The sequence below is a fragment of the Physeter macrocephalus genome, chromosome 17 (assembly GCF_002837175.3).
Source record: "Physeter macrocephalus isolate SW-GA chromosome 17, ASM283717v5, whole genome shotgun sequence".
NCBI lineage: Eukaryota > Metazoa > Chordata > Mammalia > Artiodactyla > Physeteridae > Physeter > Physeter macrocephalus.
Genome location: NC_041230.1, coordinates 32501558 through 32521951, shown reverse-complemented (window position 1 = coordinate 32521951; position 20394 = coordinate 32501558). Strand labels below are relative to the sequence as shown.

The window sequence follows — 20394 nt, the reverse complement described above, 5'->3', positions numbered from 1 at the left end:
GTATTCACTATTGGGAGGGAACAGATGCAACTCTTCAGCAAGGTTTGTGGCAGTGATGTTTGTGCCGAGCAACATTCTATTTGGCAAACACTTGTAACCTAATGAGTAAAATGAAAGACGAGTTGTGAGGATTCAAGATTTAAGTACTTTACCTCCAAGATCCTCCCAAGGGCCACACTACAATCACTGTAACCATTCCAAATTTCATTCTAGAAGCCCGTACATACTCAAAGTGGAAAGAAGCCTGTAATTGCCCCTTGGAATTTTCAAATACCCTTAAATTTGCTATTTCAAGCCACAGATACCAAATGGACACAAAAGTAATGACCCCAATTTTCATCAACTTATCAAAGCTAGGTTTTAAAGTGATGAATGTTTCTCCTTATTCTTGGTGTGAACCATCCATAACAACTTAGAAAACTGAAAAATATTCCTTGGACCAAAGTATCACTCTAGTAAAGGAATGTCACTCAGCTTTTAAAGGCAGTGCAAGCCCTCTGATGTCATCAGAAGTGCTGACGTCAAGTTTTATGTTACAGGTCATTCAAACAGTGAGTGCCATGGACAAAGATGATCCGAAAAACGGACATTATTTCTTATACAGTCTTCTTCCAGAAATGGTCAACAATCCGAATTTTACCATCAAGAAAAATGAAGGTAAATACATTAGCATTGTGAAACAGGGTAGGAAAATAGGATGTGATTTCATAATCTGACTGAAAATATCAGTAAAATAATTTTTCTTCACCTATGAGCAGTTGAAACTTAGCTTATCAGCCTTTTAAAGGCATGGTAATTACATCACTTCCTCTTTCCAATATTGAAACAATAGATAAGGGAATTGTGAATGTGCAAGTTAACTTTATCCCGGAATACCTCAATCACCTTACTTAAAATAAAAATGGACAGTAAGATTTAACCCCTGTGAAAGTTCCAGTAATTTTACTGAGATATCTGATGTTATCCAAGTACATTATACCGAGATATCTGATAGAGGAGGGGCTGGCTTATACTTTGCAGTTGTTAAGTTTTAATTGAATGTTTACCAAGTCTTTAGGGAAGGCCTATTCTAATTTCGTCTAGTTTGTGGGTACACATTAGAGGTATTTGTTTTAAGCCTGTACCAACTTTGACAATAGCAATTAGATCAGAAAATCCTTCGTGAAGGACACTCCTTATCAGTATTATTTTGGAGCTAATATGAACTGATTTTATTGTTAAGTCTTTTACTCACAGAAAACATTTAATCCATTTCATTATTTCTTGAGAACCAAGCTCGGATTAACCATTTCCCTTAACTATTGTCTATTACATATGAAGGTCATAGATCATTTTTAAAAAGTCTATCTCATCTGTGCATTTTTCTTTACTAAGCTGCTGTACATTTAACAAGGATTTTTAGCTGTCTATTTTGGCTCAGAAGTGTTTAAGCCTTAGTTTCAGCTGTTTTAGAATGATTAGCAGAATAAATGTATCATCTGGGGCTGTCTTCTGGCTTTACTATAGGCATTTGTTTAGATTTATGAATGGTCTATATAAAAACTATGCTCAATTTGAAGAGTAAAATTTGGCTCATGACACTTGGTTCATTTTCTCTGCTCTGTTTCAAGGAGGTAGTGAATTTTGGTAAAACTTCCTTTATGAAGTGAAATAACATTTTATGGCTCTTGTTAAATATATTCTGGCCTTACCCTTTAACAAAATGCTACTTAGTTCTTTGGGGATGCTTTGATAAAGTGGATGCATCACAGAAAAGGAAATGAGAAAGCTATTATATAGATATTACTCATTCAGCTGGCTTCCACTATTATAAACATTAAGGAAATGAAATCTTGATCTTTCTCCTCAATAGAGGAGTTACATGTGTTATCCTCCCTGAATTAGGAGCTCTAATCCAAGTACATTGTCTTTGTTTTTTGGATAACACTGCCAACATTTCTTTTTTTGTGGAAGTCCCATGACCACGCCTAAGATGAGAGCCCCCTCAGAAATTCCAAACTGAGCTGAAAGTCTGTGCAGAAGTATGAGCCATGCTTACTTTAATTGTGAGCTAATAGGTATTAGTCATTATTTTTGCATATCAAATGCCCTACATTTAAAGATTCTCTGGGAAGAAGTGTTTTCCCGTCCCAGAATTCTGAGCTCCTTGGCGCTTTCTGTGCATTCTGCGATTTCAAGATGTGCCCATTACAGTTATGGCCCGTCAAAGACACTGCGTAAACATATGTTGGATGAATGAGAGGTAGTTACTGGGTGCCTGTGAAAGTGTAGTTTTGTACTATATTTATTATGCCCTAAACCCTTTAAAGAGGAGATTTTAGTTCTACAGTGGATGAATTTCGAGTGTTTTCTCTAATTTTTAGAATTAGTACAAAGTAAAAGTTTGTACACCTAGGAAAACTCTTCGTGCCCCATCACACATTTCAATAAACCCTGTAGTAGAATATTTAAAGGCATGTGAATTATCTGTTTTATCTTGAAACTAGATAATAAGATTTAAGTTTTGACTTACCTCACAGGTGTGTGTGTGTGTGTGTGTGTGTGTGTGTGTGTGTGAAATAACTGCAAAAAAAAAAAAAGATGCTAGGTATCACAAAATGGACAGAAAGAACACTCTCTGTGCCATGATTGTTTATTTATGATTATTTATATGTGTTGATTTATTTTGCAAAGAGTGAGTGACCATATATTGCCCCAACTGGGATATTTTTTAAAGTGAAAGGGGTTGCTATTTATATTTATATTTATATTTATGCCTAGAAACACCAGGACTGTCTTGTGGAAACTAGGACATATGTTCTCTGTGATTTTGGATTTAGGATCCAAATATTCAACATCTCCATAGAATAAATCATGAACACAGGTCTTTGGAACAGATATGTCAAGTGTATACTCTATCTCCCTTTTCCTGGATCAGAAATGCCTGAGTTTTGTTTCACTTTTTTAGCATCTGGATAGTTTCCATGAAAGTAGGAAAAAAACACAGTTTGTCTCCTCTTAACATTTAGGAACAAAGCGATGGAAAGAAGTTGTCAGGTTTAAGATGGTGGAGATTTACTGATAGGAAGGTAGATAAAAAGATGTCTTGTGAGCCTGTTACTCATTCCTTATTAATGTTGAGAGAACACAAAACAACCAAAAAAATTCAAATACTAGACATTATTTATTTTAAAACTATGGTATATTTTTGGTATGTCTGAAACATGAGAGAATCAAATGATAAACTCATATTCAGAATTGTTTTTCCTTCTTCAGACGGACTTTAAAATGGTCAATAGCTGATGTTTCTCCACTGAGAACTTCATGATTTACAAGTCCTAGCCCACCAGATGAAGGTTAATATTTTGAGAGAGCCAATATATTCAAATCCATAATTGATAGGTGGATGAACCCTCTTTTTAATTGGATCTTTAAGGGAGATGGTTTCAGTATTTGGCATTTTCTAAGAAACTTGCAGCATGTCTTTCAATTCGAAGTTGCTGTGATCATCCTCCTCTCTCATACAGCTTGGTCCTTCTGCAATTTTCAGCTGACTAATTCATAATCAAAAACAAAATGAGATAGAAATCAACTGTCTCTTGTCTCCTATACAGTTAAGTGATTTCATAAATAATTCTCTTTCTGAATATATGAGAATTATATTTCTGCCAGAATAGGAAAGCATACTTCCATACAGATAAAGGTGAAAACAAAGGTCAAAAATGTGATGAGTCACTCACATCACATGTACACACCAAACAACCACAACACCTTGAATCTTCTCAATTATACAGCTCAGACATCGGTTTCTTCATCTTCCAGTTGGATGAATTTATAAACAAAAGGAGTTTGACTGACAGCGTTTCAGTAGTGGCTTCCATTCTAATTGTGAAAACAGAAGATACTCAGCAATTACATATTAACAAGTCAGGGGAGATAAATGAACCTTTTCCAGATACAGAAATCTCTTGCATGCAGAAAATTTGAGGTCGGCAGAAACATGATCTTCGCCAGCCTGCATGTTGTAGTTAAAAGATTTGATTGAAATTGCCAGAAAGCAGGCTGGAGAAATGGAAGTCTTCATGTTTTATACTGAAATATTTGAATCACATGTATAGAGAAATAAGGATAAACATAAAACTCTGCCTTAAAGAGGGTCTGTGGGAAGGAAAGACGTAGACTTGGCCTCAGTTATAGCTTGATTAGGCTTAAGGAAAGACAGAAAGACAGAGGGGGAACCAGAGTATCTGATGACACTAATATTTTTTATTTTCTCCTCTTGATGACTCTTTTTTAACCAAAATTCTATTAACAAGAAGCTCACTCTAAAGGCATGATTGTGATAATTAATTTAGATAATGGAGATGCTGATTAGAGCTTTGAAGTAAGTGTCTTGGGTTATCTCAATATCCATTCCATGGTTACCTGTTTAGAGTATAATTCATGTTTTGTTTGGTGGGGTTTCCATCTCAACTCAATGGCCAACTTCAATCACTATGTGTTTCATGTCTTTTTATCCTCTAGAAACATCCCTTGTGAGAATACTGACTACAGGCAAGTTATTTTAAGCCTCAGTTTCGTCATCTGTAACACCAGATACTACCTATCTACCCCTTAGGTGTGCTTTGATGGATATGAGTAACCGAGGGCTTAGACAGCTATTATCCCAATGTCTGGCACATAGAAAAATACTCATCATGAAATGGGACAAGATCCTATTTATGTGAATCCATTAATTCCTAAATTTCCATGCTATGTTCCATCTCTTCATGGAAGAGATGGCTTATCATTGTCAACCAGGTCCCTTTGCAGCTTTAACTCTGTTGATTTTTGAATGTTGTACAGTAGTTCTGAAATTGGCCTCACTGGTAGTTGTGAAACTAGTGATCCTCACTAGTACACATTGCAATGTATTGCAGTCTGAAGGGCGTTATCATAGAAACATAAAAGGGAAAAAAAACAGGAAGATGAGAAGGTGGGGAAAGAACGAAAATATTTACCAGCCACGAAATAGCTGGGATTCCTGGACCTGGTTTTAAATATGCAGGCTTTTTTTTTTTCTCTCTCCTTTGCCAATATTAAACTCAGCTTTCTCCATAAAATGGCTAATCCCAATTTCCAGTTTGTTAAGATGACATTCCATTCTAGCATATCAAGTTGTTTTAAATCATCCACAACCTCCCAACACACAGACTCTGTGGGAATCCTTTTGTATAAGCTGGAAAATTAGAGTCTTCCTTTGCTTTTTTGCTTAATTCAGATGCCTCTTGTCCCAAAACTAAAATTTACTTCTTGAAAGTGGAAGTGGGTCTCCCACATTCCAAGCTAGCCAGAGCTGATCCTCTGCCTTCCATCCTCTCTCCAGCTGAATCCTCATGCATACCTCTCCTGTATTCAGGATTTAGGTTTCCAGGCAGACAGAGTCCCTTGTTCCTCCACCTTAAGCCAGCTCTACCCCATCTGAGCTGAATTAGACCTGAAAAGCCTTCCTTGATTATCCACACAGCAAAGAGGACCTTGGTAAGCCAGCTGTCCTCTTTCTGGACATCACCAATCTCGTTAAATTCTTCCATTACACCAAGTTGCTTTGCAACTAACAGAGGACTTTCCTAAATAACATCTCTTTCCTCAAGTGGTCTTTAAAAAGCCTCCATCTCTCAGGGACAGTGGATTCATTATTATTGGGTTTCTCAGGCTACCATACCTAAGCAGCAAGTGAAAACTGTGTGCGTGGCTGAGTGTGCTAATGAATACCTATACACGCATGCTTCTAATATGGTGACCCTGTCTACTCTGCTCACACAGTAGACTTTTCCACAGCATCAAACATTGATAAGAGGTCTTTTTCATATATGGTGTTAGCTTTTACCCATATGAAGTAAGGTGTTTTTCCTCAGTGTTAAATCATAAAAGGTGGTGCTCAATTTGCATGAAACAGAAGGGCCAACTGGGAATCCGAATATGCAGAATAGCATTATGCATACATGATCCAAAAAGGCTTCTGCTTCAGTAATTCATAATTTATTGTTTATGCTTCCAGCAATGTTTCGTTGATAAAAAGCCATTTATGTTTCATTTTGCTGTTTAAACTGTAATTAAGGACGATGTGCAAGCTAAGAAAAATAGATAACAGATCTGTACTTCCACTTTCTGAGTTGAGTGTGACTGTATAGCTTGTTTCGGAAAACTAGATTTTCTTTGCTTAAGTAGTTTTTAGAAAACTCTTGTTATTTTGTATAGTCTCAGAATCTTTTTTGTATGTTTGTTTGTTTTTTTAAAATCATAATACAAGAGTACCCTCAGAAGCTAAGGATTTCCTTTGCAGAAACTGAAAATCCTAAAATTATTGCTCTGGTCAGACATAGCACAGCACAGTATCTATTTTCCAGTGTATGTTATAGAAGACAATTTAGTTCTGAGATTGCTGACTCCTATAGATATAATTTAGATACACTGCATATGCTCATATGGGTTGTCGTCCATATGCTGTTCAAAGTTATGAATTGATTCAGAGCTTTGCTGTCAATTTGCTAGCAATCTTTTCTGGTTCTTACAGAGAATTCTAATTCTGAGGATTTTTGAAAGGGAAAAACGAAGAGATACATGGGCCCATGGTTAGTTATCTTGAAGTTATCTCAGTTATCTTAAAGATACCTTATGGCATAGAAACTTTTTTGGTTTTTTTTGAGGATTTTGCTTTCTGAGACTTTTGCTTCAAAAGAAAAATAGAACAATAAAGGAATAGATTGAATATTACGGGAAGTAAAAATAATTACTCCGAGAACTTTTTTTTAAATTTATCAAATCTTGTTTGGACCACTTTGTTGTTTGTGTCATTAAAGAATAATGCTATTTACTGATTTATCATCTGTTTGCAAGCATGAAAATAGGCCTGGGGATTTTGTGTGTGCCAAATAAACATGACTGTCCTTTGGTAAGAACAACCAGATATTAAAATCGGATGTGGAAACAAAATGAGCTGTCAGTCTATGCAAATTTTCCTTTTCTAAAAAAGTATTAAATGTAGTTGACAATCATTTCATCTCTTTTCATCACAGAAGTCTGCATTTTGAATTCATCTGAGCACTTTATAGACACAACATTAGGCATATGTGGCATTCCGTCTAGGGATGTGACCCGAATATCACACCATGTGCTTTGGATCCTTCAGTATATTAAAGTGTATAGAGAAGGCAGAGAAATAATTTGGAAGCAGTAAAGGGGACACTTGCATAGATAAACATTTAAAAAGTTGACTTGGGATGAATTAGAATGAATGATAAAAGAGAGAGCCCTTGTGGAATACAGAATAGCACAAGCTCCCTGGTTAATAATATTTAGTTTTGAACCCTAGCTCTTCTGAACATGAACTGTGTGAACTTGCACGAATCACTGAATAACCTTGAGGCTTTGTCTATAAACTGAGAGTAATAATTACCCCTATGTTGTTTTGTATAAGAAAATATTAATTTAAGTAAAAACATAAAAACGTGCTAAGTTTAGTGTCTGGTAAATAGAAGGCACTCAATAAATACTAGTTTCCTTCCTCTCTTTCCTTCTTCTACAAATTTGTGAGCCCCCTGAACCTCTTTCATTCACCCAATGTAACAAACAAAAATATTAAAAAGGAACCTAAAATAAGGATTTGGGTGATAAGTAGTTAAATGCTGTTCAACTGTCCCTTACCTGAAAGGCCAATAATTGAACCTACTGGTAAACACTGACCATGAGTAAAGCAGGGGGGAAAGGAGAAATGGGAAAGAAGAGTATTTGGGTAACTTAAGTTGTTCTTTGAATATAACCCTCATTACCATAACATAATCAATGGATAAAAATAAAGAGTACCTAAAAATTGTAGGTTTCCACAGGACTTGATCCAATTGCATATAGCTCTCTAGATATTGGCAAATGGGATATTTAAGAGTTGATAGAATGATATAATTTTTGAGCTAGTAGCACCTTAGTAAATAGCCAGATTATGAAGATATTAGATACTAGATACAGAGACTTCAAATGTATTTTTAAAAAATCAATAGCAGTATGCTTTAAAAAGGCAATGACGAGAGACATCTATCATCCCAACTTTATTTTCCATCACTCTCTCCCTTCTACCTTGTTCCCATCTTGTACATCCTTTAGGTTGAACACGCAAAACCAATTATGTTTTTTATATCCCTTCCTTTTGTCTGGAATATACATCCTCTGCTCCCTCTATTTTTCCATCTAGCTCATTTCTAGTCATTCATAACAACCCAGGTTCCCCTCATCTGTGAGCAGAGCAATGGAGTGCTTAACGGTTTCTGTGAAGTTTGATTTGCTTTTCTCTGCAGGACTGTGATAACTGCTAAGGTAGACACGAGTGTCTGTCTTGAGTCAAGGAGTATCTCCTCCACTGTCCTCTGAGGTTATTGAAAACACACCATATCTTTATTCACTCATGTATTCATTCAATACCTATTTATTTAGTGCTTACCACGTGCAAGGCACTACTTTGGAAATTCAAAATAAAACAGTGAATCAAATATACACTGCTTTTGTCCTCCGGTACAGAGTATTTTCGTTCTCCTTAGGACTCAGTCTTATACTAATTTGAATTCTCAGAGAGAACAGCTATAATTTAACATGGCTTTTTGTCATACAATGGAGAAATTCACAGGCTAGCCTGCAACATACTATGATATGAGGAGGAATGATCACACAATCTAGTTTCCGTACTGTCATAAACAATGTTCCCTTTTAAATCTTACCCAACTTGTGAAACTGGTTCTATATAAAGAGTTAGGTTTTCCTAGATTCCATCTCTCCCATCTTTACAAAGCATTTGGCTGATCGGGGTGGTGACACACATCTGTAGTCATGAACACATGGTTCTCCTGTGAGTTTCAGATTGGTGTCCTCATGATTCCTGCGCTTAGACGAACTATGCTGAACTATATGCTCTTTCATGCTTTTCTGCTTTGCAGAGTCAAATAATTTTGGTGAGCTCCTTCCAAATTCACAGTGACCCAGAGTCATCACTGCAATTTGTGCTGCAGCACTGTGAGCTGGGGCTGATGATTCTATTTTTGCAGGTTTATTAGAATTCATTCTAGTTTGGGTCCAAGTCTCCCTGTAAAGAGTTCATACCTTTTCCAGTTGCTATGCATAGCTGGTTTAGAGACCCGTCAGTTAACGTGCTTTAGCTAACTTTCAATGTAGTATAATGTTTACTGAGGGCCCCTGGCAACTAGAGGATGGTATTGTACTGATCTCAGGACATGATGTTGGATTCATTTCCTAATCTGTTGCCTGTTCTGTTCCCTAAGCTGCCACCAGAATGAATGTGCTGATGCACTTCGTAGAGGAAGACAGTCATTGTTGTCCTCGGACCTCTTTGCCACTTTATTTTTTTTTTTTTTTAAATTTTTTTGTGTGTGGTACGCGGGCCTCCCTCCGTTGCGGCCTCTCCCGTTGCGGAGCACAGGCTCCGGACGCGCAGGCTCAGCGGCCACGGCCCACGGGCCCAGCCGCTCCGCGGCATGTGGGATCCTCCCAGACCGGGGCGCGAACCCGGTTCCCCTGCATGGGCAGGCGGACGCGCAACCACTGCGCCACCAGGGAAGCCCCTTCGGACCTCTTTGGGTTACTCATTGCCTTTGCTTTCATCCTAGTAGATTGCCTACTAGAATTTCCTCCCTCTTTTGCTTGAGTATATTATTCTCAGACTTTTGAAGGCTGTTTATCTTAAAGCAGTCTGAAAAAAGGGTGATATGGTACCTGGTGTGCTGAACACAACCATCCTTCTCTGAGTTTCCTGCTTTCATTTGGCCAGACAGGCATTGCTAGTTTCATCAAGGTCACACTGTGATATACTTCTCCCTGGACTTCAGTTTCCTCTCACACAAAATGAATAGGTTAGGGCTGGGAGCTAAGGACTCATCTATTATGACATACTGAGTGTGCAAACCCATGGTATTAGGAGAAATAGTACAAACTTTGAAATCAGACAAGTCCCGCATCCACCAATTAACAAAGATGTGACTTTGGACAAGGCTTTTAACTTTCTGTAACAGACCGTGTTTAACTATGTCAAAACAAAATTGCTGGGATGAGCAAATGAAAGAATGTAGGCTAAATGCCAAGGGCAGTACCTGAACTGAGATACTCTATGTATTTTGTCTTTATCAACCTTCAAAAGAAATAATGCAAATGGAAGTGATCTTTACATTAGAAATTATTGTACCAAATCTCATCCACATTAAAATACTGGATAGTATTATTAAAAGATATGCTTCTACAATATTATAGGTTTTATATAACCCATTGAGCAGGTTTCTGGACATATTATAGAATTAAATTATTCCCCTACATCAAAATAACTCAATAATGTATGATACATGGTTCCAATAGTTCAGAATTGGTAAGTCTTGCTTATCTTCTAAGGCTGGAGACAAGGAAAGTTAAGAGTTTTATGAAGGTATTTAATTATTGGATTCAGTTTTGATTTACAGAAAAATCTCTCAAAAAGGTAGAGTTTGAACTAACTTTTGCAGAGATAAGAACACAGTTTTGGGTAGAGGTGCCCGTCGAAGTTAAGGAAGAATGATCAGATATATGAATAGTTTACTTAAAGGAGAAATAGGGAATGACCAAAAACGTTTTTAAAAGAAAAATGCAGTGAAACATTTTGTGGAGATTCATGAACTCTATGATCATAAGAGTTTGCTTGATTCCCAAAAATAAATTAGTGAAGTAGTTCTTCATATTTTGAGTATATCTACATCTATTCTTGATGCTCTTCATAGGATAAAAAAAGTGTCTCACACTTTGAAGAGGTTTTTCCACACACACTCATGCATGCACACAGAGTTTACTAATGGCCCTAGGAAGTAAATCGATATAAACACACATTATGTAGATCAGTAATAGATATATTTAAAAATTTTTTTCTCAGTGCACAGTTTTAAATCTTAAAAATAAAAAATAACTTTGGCCATATTCTGAAACATATTGTGAGTTGACATAAAACTTGCCTTTGCTATGAATGTTGGTAGGCTAAAGTTCAATAAAGAAAGTTTCAGAATGGTTAGGAGACAATTATCTAGAATTCATTATCTTTTTTGCCCAAAGAAAGAGAAGTAAAATGTACGCAGATAATTGTATAAAATTCACATTTTGACTGGGTAGGCAAGAAACAAGAAGAAAACCTATACCCCTATATTAATCCTGTTATAACTTTCTGTCTTTCTAAAATATTTATTCTAAAATGGATGTTTAATTTTGTAAGAACTTTTTTTTTTTCAAGGAATCTAACATTACATACCATGAAAACAGAATTGCTTACAAAATAACTTTCATTGAGAAATAGAAAAAATGATTATAAAGATTAGAAAGTATGCTTACATCTCTGTTTAGGATATTTTTTAAAAGTCCTGTGGGTATTTTAAGACAAATCTGTACTTTCTTACTCTGCATGGGTTATATATCAAATTGCAAAAAAAAATAGCTAAAATTTATTGAGCACCTATTATTTCAGGTAATTTACATAATATCTATCTATCTATTACTATATATATTCAGGGTGAGTATTGTTATTGCCATTTTACAGATGAGGAAATTGAAGCTCAGATATGCTCACTGACCTGCCAAGTACAGAATGCAGCTTGCTACCAAGCTTCTAAAGCTACATTCTCACCAGTAGCACCTGCTGCCTTTCAATGCCTTACACTATACTTCTAGAACATTTGCTCAGTAAAACTGTTGATATTTCATTTATAATTTTCAAACACTTGTGCTATCTTTTTTCAAACTATAGAACGTTAGAAACCAATAGCTAAACATCAGAGAAGATTGTCACAGTATTAGTTAGAGAAAACCTGGAAGCATCAAAAAAGAATACTAAAACAAATGATTTACTGTAGATATTGCAGGCGTACACAAAAAATTATTATGCCTACTGCTTAGTGAGCGTCTGCTACATGCCAAGTGTGATTCTAGACTGTGTGTGTCTGATCCTCACAATGGTCTTTGAAATTCATTACAATGATACTGAGTTATTAAGAAACATAGTAAAGCATGTGTTTCCTATGCTTAGGAAGAGAACAATGACTCTTGGGTTGGGCTAATAGACCTGGTTCAGTCTTGCACAACTTTCCACCCTAAATTTAGTGAAGATATAGAAAGATATGTTTCTATATAGGTATAGAAAATGATATAGAAGACATAGAAAAATGAAAGCCACAAAAACTGACTGATAGTCAACATGTTGCCAAAATCTGGAAGGACTGTCTAATTAAAAAGGTGAAAGATCTTGCTGCATTATCCTATTCAGTGATCATACATAACCACTCAAATATATACACAATGCATTAGGACAAAGAGAACACAGATAAATCATTTAAACTTTTTTTTTAATACAAAGAGTCTAAAATGCATTAAATGGAAAGAAAAAGCATTTAGAAGTATTTACTATTTTTTGGAAATGGGACTTTTGTAGTACTTCAATTCCACATAAACAGTTTTTACATACTTTTTAGTAATAGGATGTGACATTTACATGATCTAAAGTTAGGGGCACATAAATACTTGACCCGTACCTAGATTAGTATCCTTTCTTCTTTGGATATTTCTAGGGTTATTATGTTCATACAGAACAAAGTAGGGACTTAAACTAGGGCATTGGACCTATACCTCAATATAGTCTAGTGAATCATTTGCAATGGAGATAAGCCAATCATAGTGGCCTGAAACCACATCAGGCCAACACACTATCTTTGCCTTTTTCTGAATGAAAGCCTAAACTCTAATCTGATGCCTTAAAACTTTAATGTCACCAAATATAATATATTGTTAATGAGATGCATCATTAACATATATCCAGCTAAGAAAAATAATGTTCCACTAAAAAGCTGACAATTAAATACAATGTGCCCTCAACTATAATACACAACCCATATTTCACAGATATTGCAGTCAATATGGTATTCTGATTAATAAACCTGAAGAAAAGCACATTAGCTTCTAAGAAGAACTGGAGGAAAAGAACAAGAACCTAAGTACAAAAATAATGCTGGGTGTAAAGAGTATAAGCAAACTCTATAAGTAAAAGCTATAAAGAAGCACATTTCCAAAGGCAGTCATCGTTTTTATTATATTACTCACTTGCTTAATCCCTTAATACAATGTCTTTCAAAATAAGCAAAGCACCATTAACAGGGAATTACTTATTTCTCTCAAAGCACAATTTCCAATGTTGGAATTGTAAAATGAGAATTTAAAATCCAAATCTTGGCTGTGCAAGATTCTCCAGGAAATATGTTACTGGAGTATTCCATTATTTTATGATGCTAAAATTCCATGTTCTATACTTACAAACAAGACCCAGTATGTGCTGGGTCTTGTTTGTAAGTATAGAACATGGGGTTTTAGCATCATAAAATTTCTCTCATCAGGGCCTTTCCTCCGTAGAAGGGCAATGACAACGAGCAGGTGGTAGAGAACAGGAAAGTAGTGGGGTTTTAGTATCATAATTCAGGTGGACCAAGTAGCCAAGTTGGTGGGACCTTACAAGAGGAAAGAAGGAAGCAGGTAAGAATGGAATTTAAGGGGTTAAACTAGCTATATAAAACCTTCCCTGCAATGTATCCTAGGTCTCAATAAGCTGATCCCAAAAAGGGATAAGAAGGGTCAAATTAGTGAGGATCATATGGCAGCAGGAATTTCCAAAATGTAAAAACTTCTCACTAGTAGGGATGTAGATGTTCCCACCTGTGACTCTCCTTCTTAAGAGTAGCACCCAGCCAAGGTGCTTGTTCCATGGGTACCTATGGCTCCATAGGAGGGCAAAGATGAAAAGAACAAAATAAGATGTCAGGGAAGTCGTCATTCAGTTTTGTTAGGAGATTCGGGGAAACTTAGGAAACCAAGGCCAAAACCAGACTGTGGAGATTAAGCAGGTAGAGTCCATAATTTACTAGTCAATTCCCTGGGTCCCTGTGAGCTCCACTTTTTAAAGTCCATCGGATGTTGGGCTTATAGAAGCAAGACCATTCACATTACAATGTGAGGGTCTGAGCCTCTTGATATACAGCATGCATTAGTTTGTTTTCTTGGAGGGCTCAGAAGGGAAAAAGTTACGATGCAGAGAAAACTGGAAGAAAGAGGGGAAGCATGGGCTGTTCCAGCTGTGATTCTATTATCCTTGATCCCACAAATTTGTGACTTCCTTGGGCTTCTAATACATAAAATACTCTCAGAAGCAACAATGATGAAAGTGAGCAATGACAGAGACAGTCACACAAGGTAGGGAAGCCATCTCCCAGACTGGGTTCTGTCTATGGGCTGCATCGCTTGTTAGCTGAACTTTGATAAGTATTGCATTTCTCAGCCCGAGTCTCCTCTTAAGATGGGTACATCCAGGCATTACTTACAGCGTTACAAGGTGTTTAAAAAACAAACTATGTGACCTTGGAGTATATTGCATGGGCTCAAAGGGAAGATCAATAGATGGTGGCTGCATTTTAAAAATGTAAGAAACTGTTGAATGAATGCATGCATTTAATGTAGCTTCACACAGAAGAGCTTGTGAAGAGCTTACACCACTTCTTTAAACAGGAAACAAAACAAAACAAAACAAAAGGAACTAGATGGAGAGAGTGCATATGCTTATTAAAAACTTATTTGCTTACAGGTGACAGAAAAGCCCACTCAAATTACCTAAACAATAAATGTAAACTGGCCCAAATAACAAAAAGTCCAGAGTTTAAATGGCTTCTATCATGACCAGATCCGGGTGCCCCAAAGATGTTACAGGTCCCTGTCTTTCCCTAGCACTATTCCTCTGCTTTCTTTCTCCGTGCTATATTGCCTTCCCTGTACATTCTCTCCAAAGAGTGGGAAAGAAAGCTTGCAGACAAGGTAGACCTATACAGATCTCACAGCTTGGTGTTTGTAAATGAGAGATCTTCTCTATGCCAGGTTCCATATCAATTCCTGGTTTAAAACAATGGGGTCCATTTGACCTAGGAGATGAGCATGTGACTCAAAAGCCATTCTCTGTATTTATGGAGATGAAATGTTCTCAGGGCTACAGCTGTATGAGTTGTTCCCTGTGCAAGGCCCTCAGCCCTGGGAGGAATGACAACTGAAAACCAGCACACACTCCCCTTGAGAAGCTATGATCCCAGCACAGACTCCTTTGTCTCATTTTTAGAAAGGCACCATCTCATCACCAAGCTCTTGAACTCTTTGAGGCTGTAACTTCAAAAAGATGAATACATATTTTAATTCACACAAATGCAACCTTAGGCTAGTAGCAGCCCTGAGATCCCTGTTGGTTCAGCCTGGGTGAGTCCCCACCTTCCACTGGGGGCAAGCCGCTTGATTGACAGCTCCATCACAATCAGAAGATGTGAAGGAAGGTCCGTTTTAAAAGGAAGGTAAGTTGGAAAAATAAATAGTACGGACAGGATGAGAAGATAAGTCACAAATAGGCCAGCAGTATCAGTGCTATGAGTGACCTCAGCAGAGGGATTCCTTCCCTTCCCTTGGGAAGCTTCTCTGTAAAGAATGACTCTCCCTGTTCAGAAAGTTATGAATTGCAGTTGTCTCTTATGTGACTTACATTGCATTACATTGCAATATGTCATTGTGAGATGTGACATAATATAATGTAAGTGACACGCAGCTAAAATTTTATAGCAAGAAAACTTTTTTTTTTATATCTAGGATCTCGGATCAAATTTGATAGCAGCTATCAATCCATTTTTTTCTGCAGATAGATCAAAAATTTGATGTTCATGAAAAGCAGGTCATTTTGAAACATCCACAAACACTTCAGTGCCTGCACAGCTCAGTTACTATAACTCAGTTAAAAAACAAAAGCAAACACTCTAAAAGCTGCATTAGTCTTGACTCAAGTTCTGTTTTTGCTTTCTATGATAAGTGCAATATTGTTTATTGTTTTGGATTGTGAATTTAGTTTTCTTTTGGATACTGCTAAAAAGTGATGATCAAATAAATTATTTTAGTGCCTACATCAAATGAGTAGTTCACAACTGAATGTGGTTTTGTAGTCTAGGAGATATTTGGCAATGTCTGCATATGTCACAACTGAGACAGGGGTGGGATGTTACTTGCATCTAGTGGGAAAAGGTCAGAGATGCTGCTAAACGTTCTACGATGCTCAGGACAGCGTCCGCAAGTTCATTCTGTCTAATGTCTTAGCAATGCCTCTAATCCCAGAGGTCACTATTTAAGTGAACTGGCCTAAACACGGCCATGACCCGGTCCAAAGGTGTCCCAAGTAAAATTCTGATGAATCTAGAATTGGTTTCATCCATCACCCCATCCTCAATACAGGCCATGGTAATACATTATTTAAATATCAAGCTAACTCTTTTGGGCTTAAGGGACACTCAACAGAATCTTTGTGCACACCAAAGATTGATTTTTGGGAATTTCACCTACTAACAGTCTCACAGCACGTCCTATAAGGAAAAAAAGGCAGAATTTCTGAGCTCTTGTTCTACCTCTGCCAGAGCTCTATCTTTGAAGGCCTTTCGAAAATGGTTTCCCCTCTCAGGGCCCAGTGGTCTCATCTATACTATGGGAAACTGCATAAAGCAGAATTACTTGACTTTGCTTGTTTGATTGTTTTTTTAATAGAGGAATCCTTATATTAAGCTATTCTTCTCAAGGTGCCGTAATTATATAGAACACATAGATGTGAAGTTTCTATGACTGAAACAGGTGAAAGGACCAGAGACCCTGTCCATTCCATCGCCCCATCACTCCCAACATGACAGAACCCAAGAGATAACTTGAAAACCAGTGATGCAAAAGGCTCCTTCCAGGGGTGGATGCATTTGATGTTATGAATCATGCCAGGGAAAGACATTGGAAAGTCAATATTGCTCTTGGTAGAAGTCACTAAGGAGTGTGGACAGCTTCTTCGATGTTTCCCTGTGCTTCCAGAAAGGCACGTCTGAGAACAAAGTTGAAAATCATCCATTGTCAGTGTTTATATGTACCTGACAAAGAACTCTCACCATCTAGGATTTCCATCTGCCAAGATACAGAGTAGTACCGGTAAAAAGAAAGTAGGTTTTAGATTGTAAGAGATCCAAACAGAAATCCTTGGTCTGCCATTTACTAACTCTGTGTGTTTGGGTTCGTTATTTAAGGTCTGCATGCTTTTGTCGCTTTCTTTGTGAGGTTGGGTTAATAATGCCTACCACAGAAGTGATTTTAAGGATTAAATGTGATAATGATGTAAAGCATTTACCACAGAGTGTGATGCATAATAATAGCTATCATTTATTGACTGCTTAGCACTATAATTGTAAGAATTAGAGATAATGTATGTAAAGTGCCTGGCATGTAGAAGATGCCCCGCATATAGTAGCTACTGTTATTATTCAGCTAGAACACGCAACCAGAAAGAGTTCCGGAAACATTTATAAAAGGGAGGTGGTTAGTTTCGCTTTTTTGCATCCTACCTCATTTACCTCTTTTCCTTCTTTGTGGCAGAGAATCTCCAGGCTTCCCCTGGTATCTCAGGGTCTAACTTTGACACTCAATAAAGGCTAGCTTACACAGAACTCATAATAATAATAATAACGACAACAACAACTTCTGAGTGTCTAGAATTTCTTAGGGAGGGTGTCTCCATTTTGCAGATGAAGAGGCAGAGGCAGGAGGAGGTTAAGTACTTCAGCCAAAGTCAATTAAACATGAATTGGTGAATCCAAGATGCAGGTTAAAACAGTCTGCTTCAGAACTTTGTGTCTGAATCATATAATTGAGTGTTGCCAAGTTGAACGCCTCCTCATAATGTGACCCTGTGATGGCATAAAGCAGCAACCCTTTAATTTAATCCCAGTTTCGTGCATTAGCAAGTTGTGCTGCTGCGCTTATAGCTTTGTATCTCTTCTGGCCTGAGCTGGCCTCAGCTATTCTCACCGTGGTTCACTCGCCTGCCTGGAGCTTTGGCTAGGACATCTGGAACCTCATTCCATGTGGTTTCTCCTCTTCTAGAGGTTAACCTGGACTCAGGTGGTAGACACTTTCCCAGATGGGGAGCAGAGTCTTAAGGTTCACTTGATTCCCGGGCTTGGGGACTTATACCCTGTCACTTTCAGCACATTCTTTTGATCAAAGCAAGTCACAAGGGCAGCCCACATTAGAGGAGAGGGAAAAGAGTCGCCACTCTCTGATAGAAAAAGCAGTAGACATCCTGTGGCCATTTTCTGTTGTCTACTACTGTCTGCCTTCTGTCCAAAAATCCTTTATATTCTTCTCACTTTCGATATGTGCTCTCTCCTATCCCAGGACTCCCAAAAACCTCTTACAATTATAGCATCAGCTAATCATGCTCTGTAACAGGTCTGAATTCAGATGAAATTCTTGTCTCAGCTTCTCTCAATCGGGAGACTATGAACTGAAAAGATACATTATCTGTACCCCCATATACCTCACATATCGGGTTAAAGTTGAAAAGGATAACTGGACTAGAGATACTATTTAGATAGGGGAGGAATGTGAGATAGATAGAAGTCACTGGTCCATAGCTACTCTAAAATCCACCTGGTTACCTGTTGCCAGATCCTCTTACTCCAAAGGTGGGAAATGAGCCAGGTTCTACTCTATGTACATGATGCCTTGTTCATTGTTCACCACTGCTCTTGACTCTGCCTCTGGGTTCTTGGATCATCCCTTGATAAATCCTTTGTTTTCTACAAGAAGTATTGCATATTTTCAGCTCAGTATCTTTCTCATCTGCTGGGTGTCTGAGACTTCTTTTTTAATTACAACTGTTAAGTCAGTTTTATCCATGTTGATGTTGCTTTCAGCTATAAAATGGTCTTTTAAAAATTTTTTATTGAAATATAGTTGATTTACAATGTCGTGTTAGTTTCAGGTGTACAGTAAAGTGATTCAGTTATATATATATATAACTGAATATATATAAAACATATGTATATGTTTTACATTCTCTTCCATTATAGGTTATTATAAGATATTGAGTATAGTTTCCTGTGCTATATAGTAGGTCCTTGTTAGTTATCTATTAATAGTAGTGTGTATATTTTAATGCCAAACTCCTAATATATCATAAAATTATCTTTTAATACTTTGTAGGTTTCCTGTGGGTCCAGTCCATGTCTCCAAAAGCCATATCTATTATTCCTTTTGAGAAATGTCTATTTTTTTTCAGTATATCAGTCTACTTTAAGACACTGCCCTAAAGATTTTTAAAAATTCTAGTCAAGTTGGTCTGTGAGGTACCATCTTAAATCTTTTAGATGTCTTAACAAAGGGCAGTCTCACCCTCTATTTGATCTTTACCCCATGAGAGGGGTTGGCAAACTTTTTCTATAAAGGGATAGAAAAGGCTTTGTGGGTCTTATGCCCTCTGTCACATCTACTTGATTCTGTCTTTCTAGAGAGAAACCAGCAAATAAACAATACATAAACTATAGGCATGTCTGTGTTCCAATAAATCTATTTAGAAGAACAAGTGGCAGGCTGGATTTGGTCCATTGTCATAGTTTGCTGACTTCTACTCTAGGTCACTTTATACTCTGAAACTCTTCTACTGTTTGAGAGACAGTAATTAAGAAACAGTTTTATTGTCGAACCCAGTAAGCCTTCTATCCAAAATTGCATTAAATAATGCTTACAGAATGAATATTTATTTTTTGTTATTATTGTTTTGTTTTAGCTCATATTTCTTTTCCTGTACAGTATCATATTTCACTAAAAGAAGCCAACTGACACTTCTAACATTTTGTCTGGAAGATTGCTTAACCAAAGTCTACAAATTAATTAGGGGATTTTTTAAAAAACCTTTTCCGTTAATATCGATATTATACAAACTTTTGTCTACTATACAACTTGATTGACCACAGTATAACTGGTTGACTGCCAGTTTGCTATAGCATTTTCCTCATGACTTTAATAGATTCCACTAAGAATCTGATAGTTTTCTTGCTGCTTTTTCAGCATTTCCTAAAATTCTCCTGACTTCTTTTTCAGCCTCTGCACCTATCTGGTCCCAAAGCCAATACTATGTGTTCTGGATTTTTGTTACCATAACTCCTTTTTAAGGTACCTATTTCTTTATCAGTTGGCTTTTACTTTTTTCGTTTTGGCTTCGTTGTGGTGTGCGGGCTTCTAATTGGGTGGCTTCTCTTGTTGCAGAGCACAGGCTCTAGGCACGTGGGCTTCAGTAGTTGTGGCTTGCGGGCTCAGTAGTTGTGGCACACGGGCTTAGTTGCTCCGCGGCATGTGGGATCTTCCCAGACCAGGGCTCGAACCCGTGTCCCCTGCATTGGCAGGCAGATTCTTAACCACTGCGCCACCAGGGAAGCCCTCAGTTGGTTTTTCCATGTAACAAACTAACCTACAACTTAGCAGCTTAAAACAATCACCTTT

The 20394-nt window shown here is 37.3% G+C and overlaps 1 protein-coding gene across 2 annotated transcripts in view; it reads left to right on the top strand.

Annotated features, from left to right (window-relative positions):
* CDH8 (cadherin 8) overlaps positions 1-20394 on the top strand; it is a 382227-nt gene that overhangs the window by 324268 nt on the left and 37565 nt on the right. The window contains exons 9-10 of one of the 2 annotated variants that reach the window (XM_028478221.1): positions 540-657; positions 16852-16877. In XM_028478221.1, coding sequence (XP_028334022.1) covers positions 540-657; positions 16852-16877 — 144 coding nt within the window. The remainder of the gene's footprint in view (positions 1-539; positions 658-16851; positions 16878-20394) is intronic. The other variant, XM_028478220.1, reaches the window with a different exon arrangement.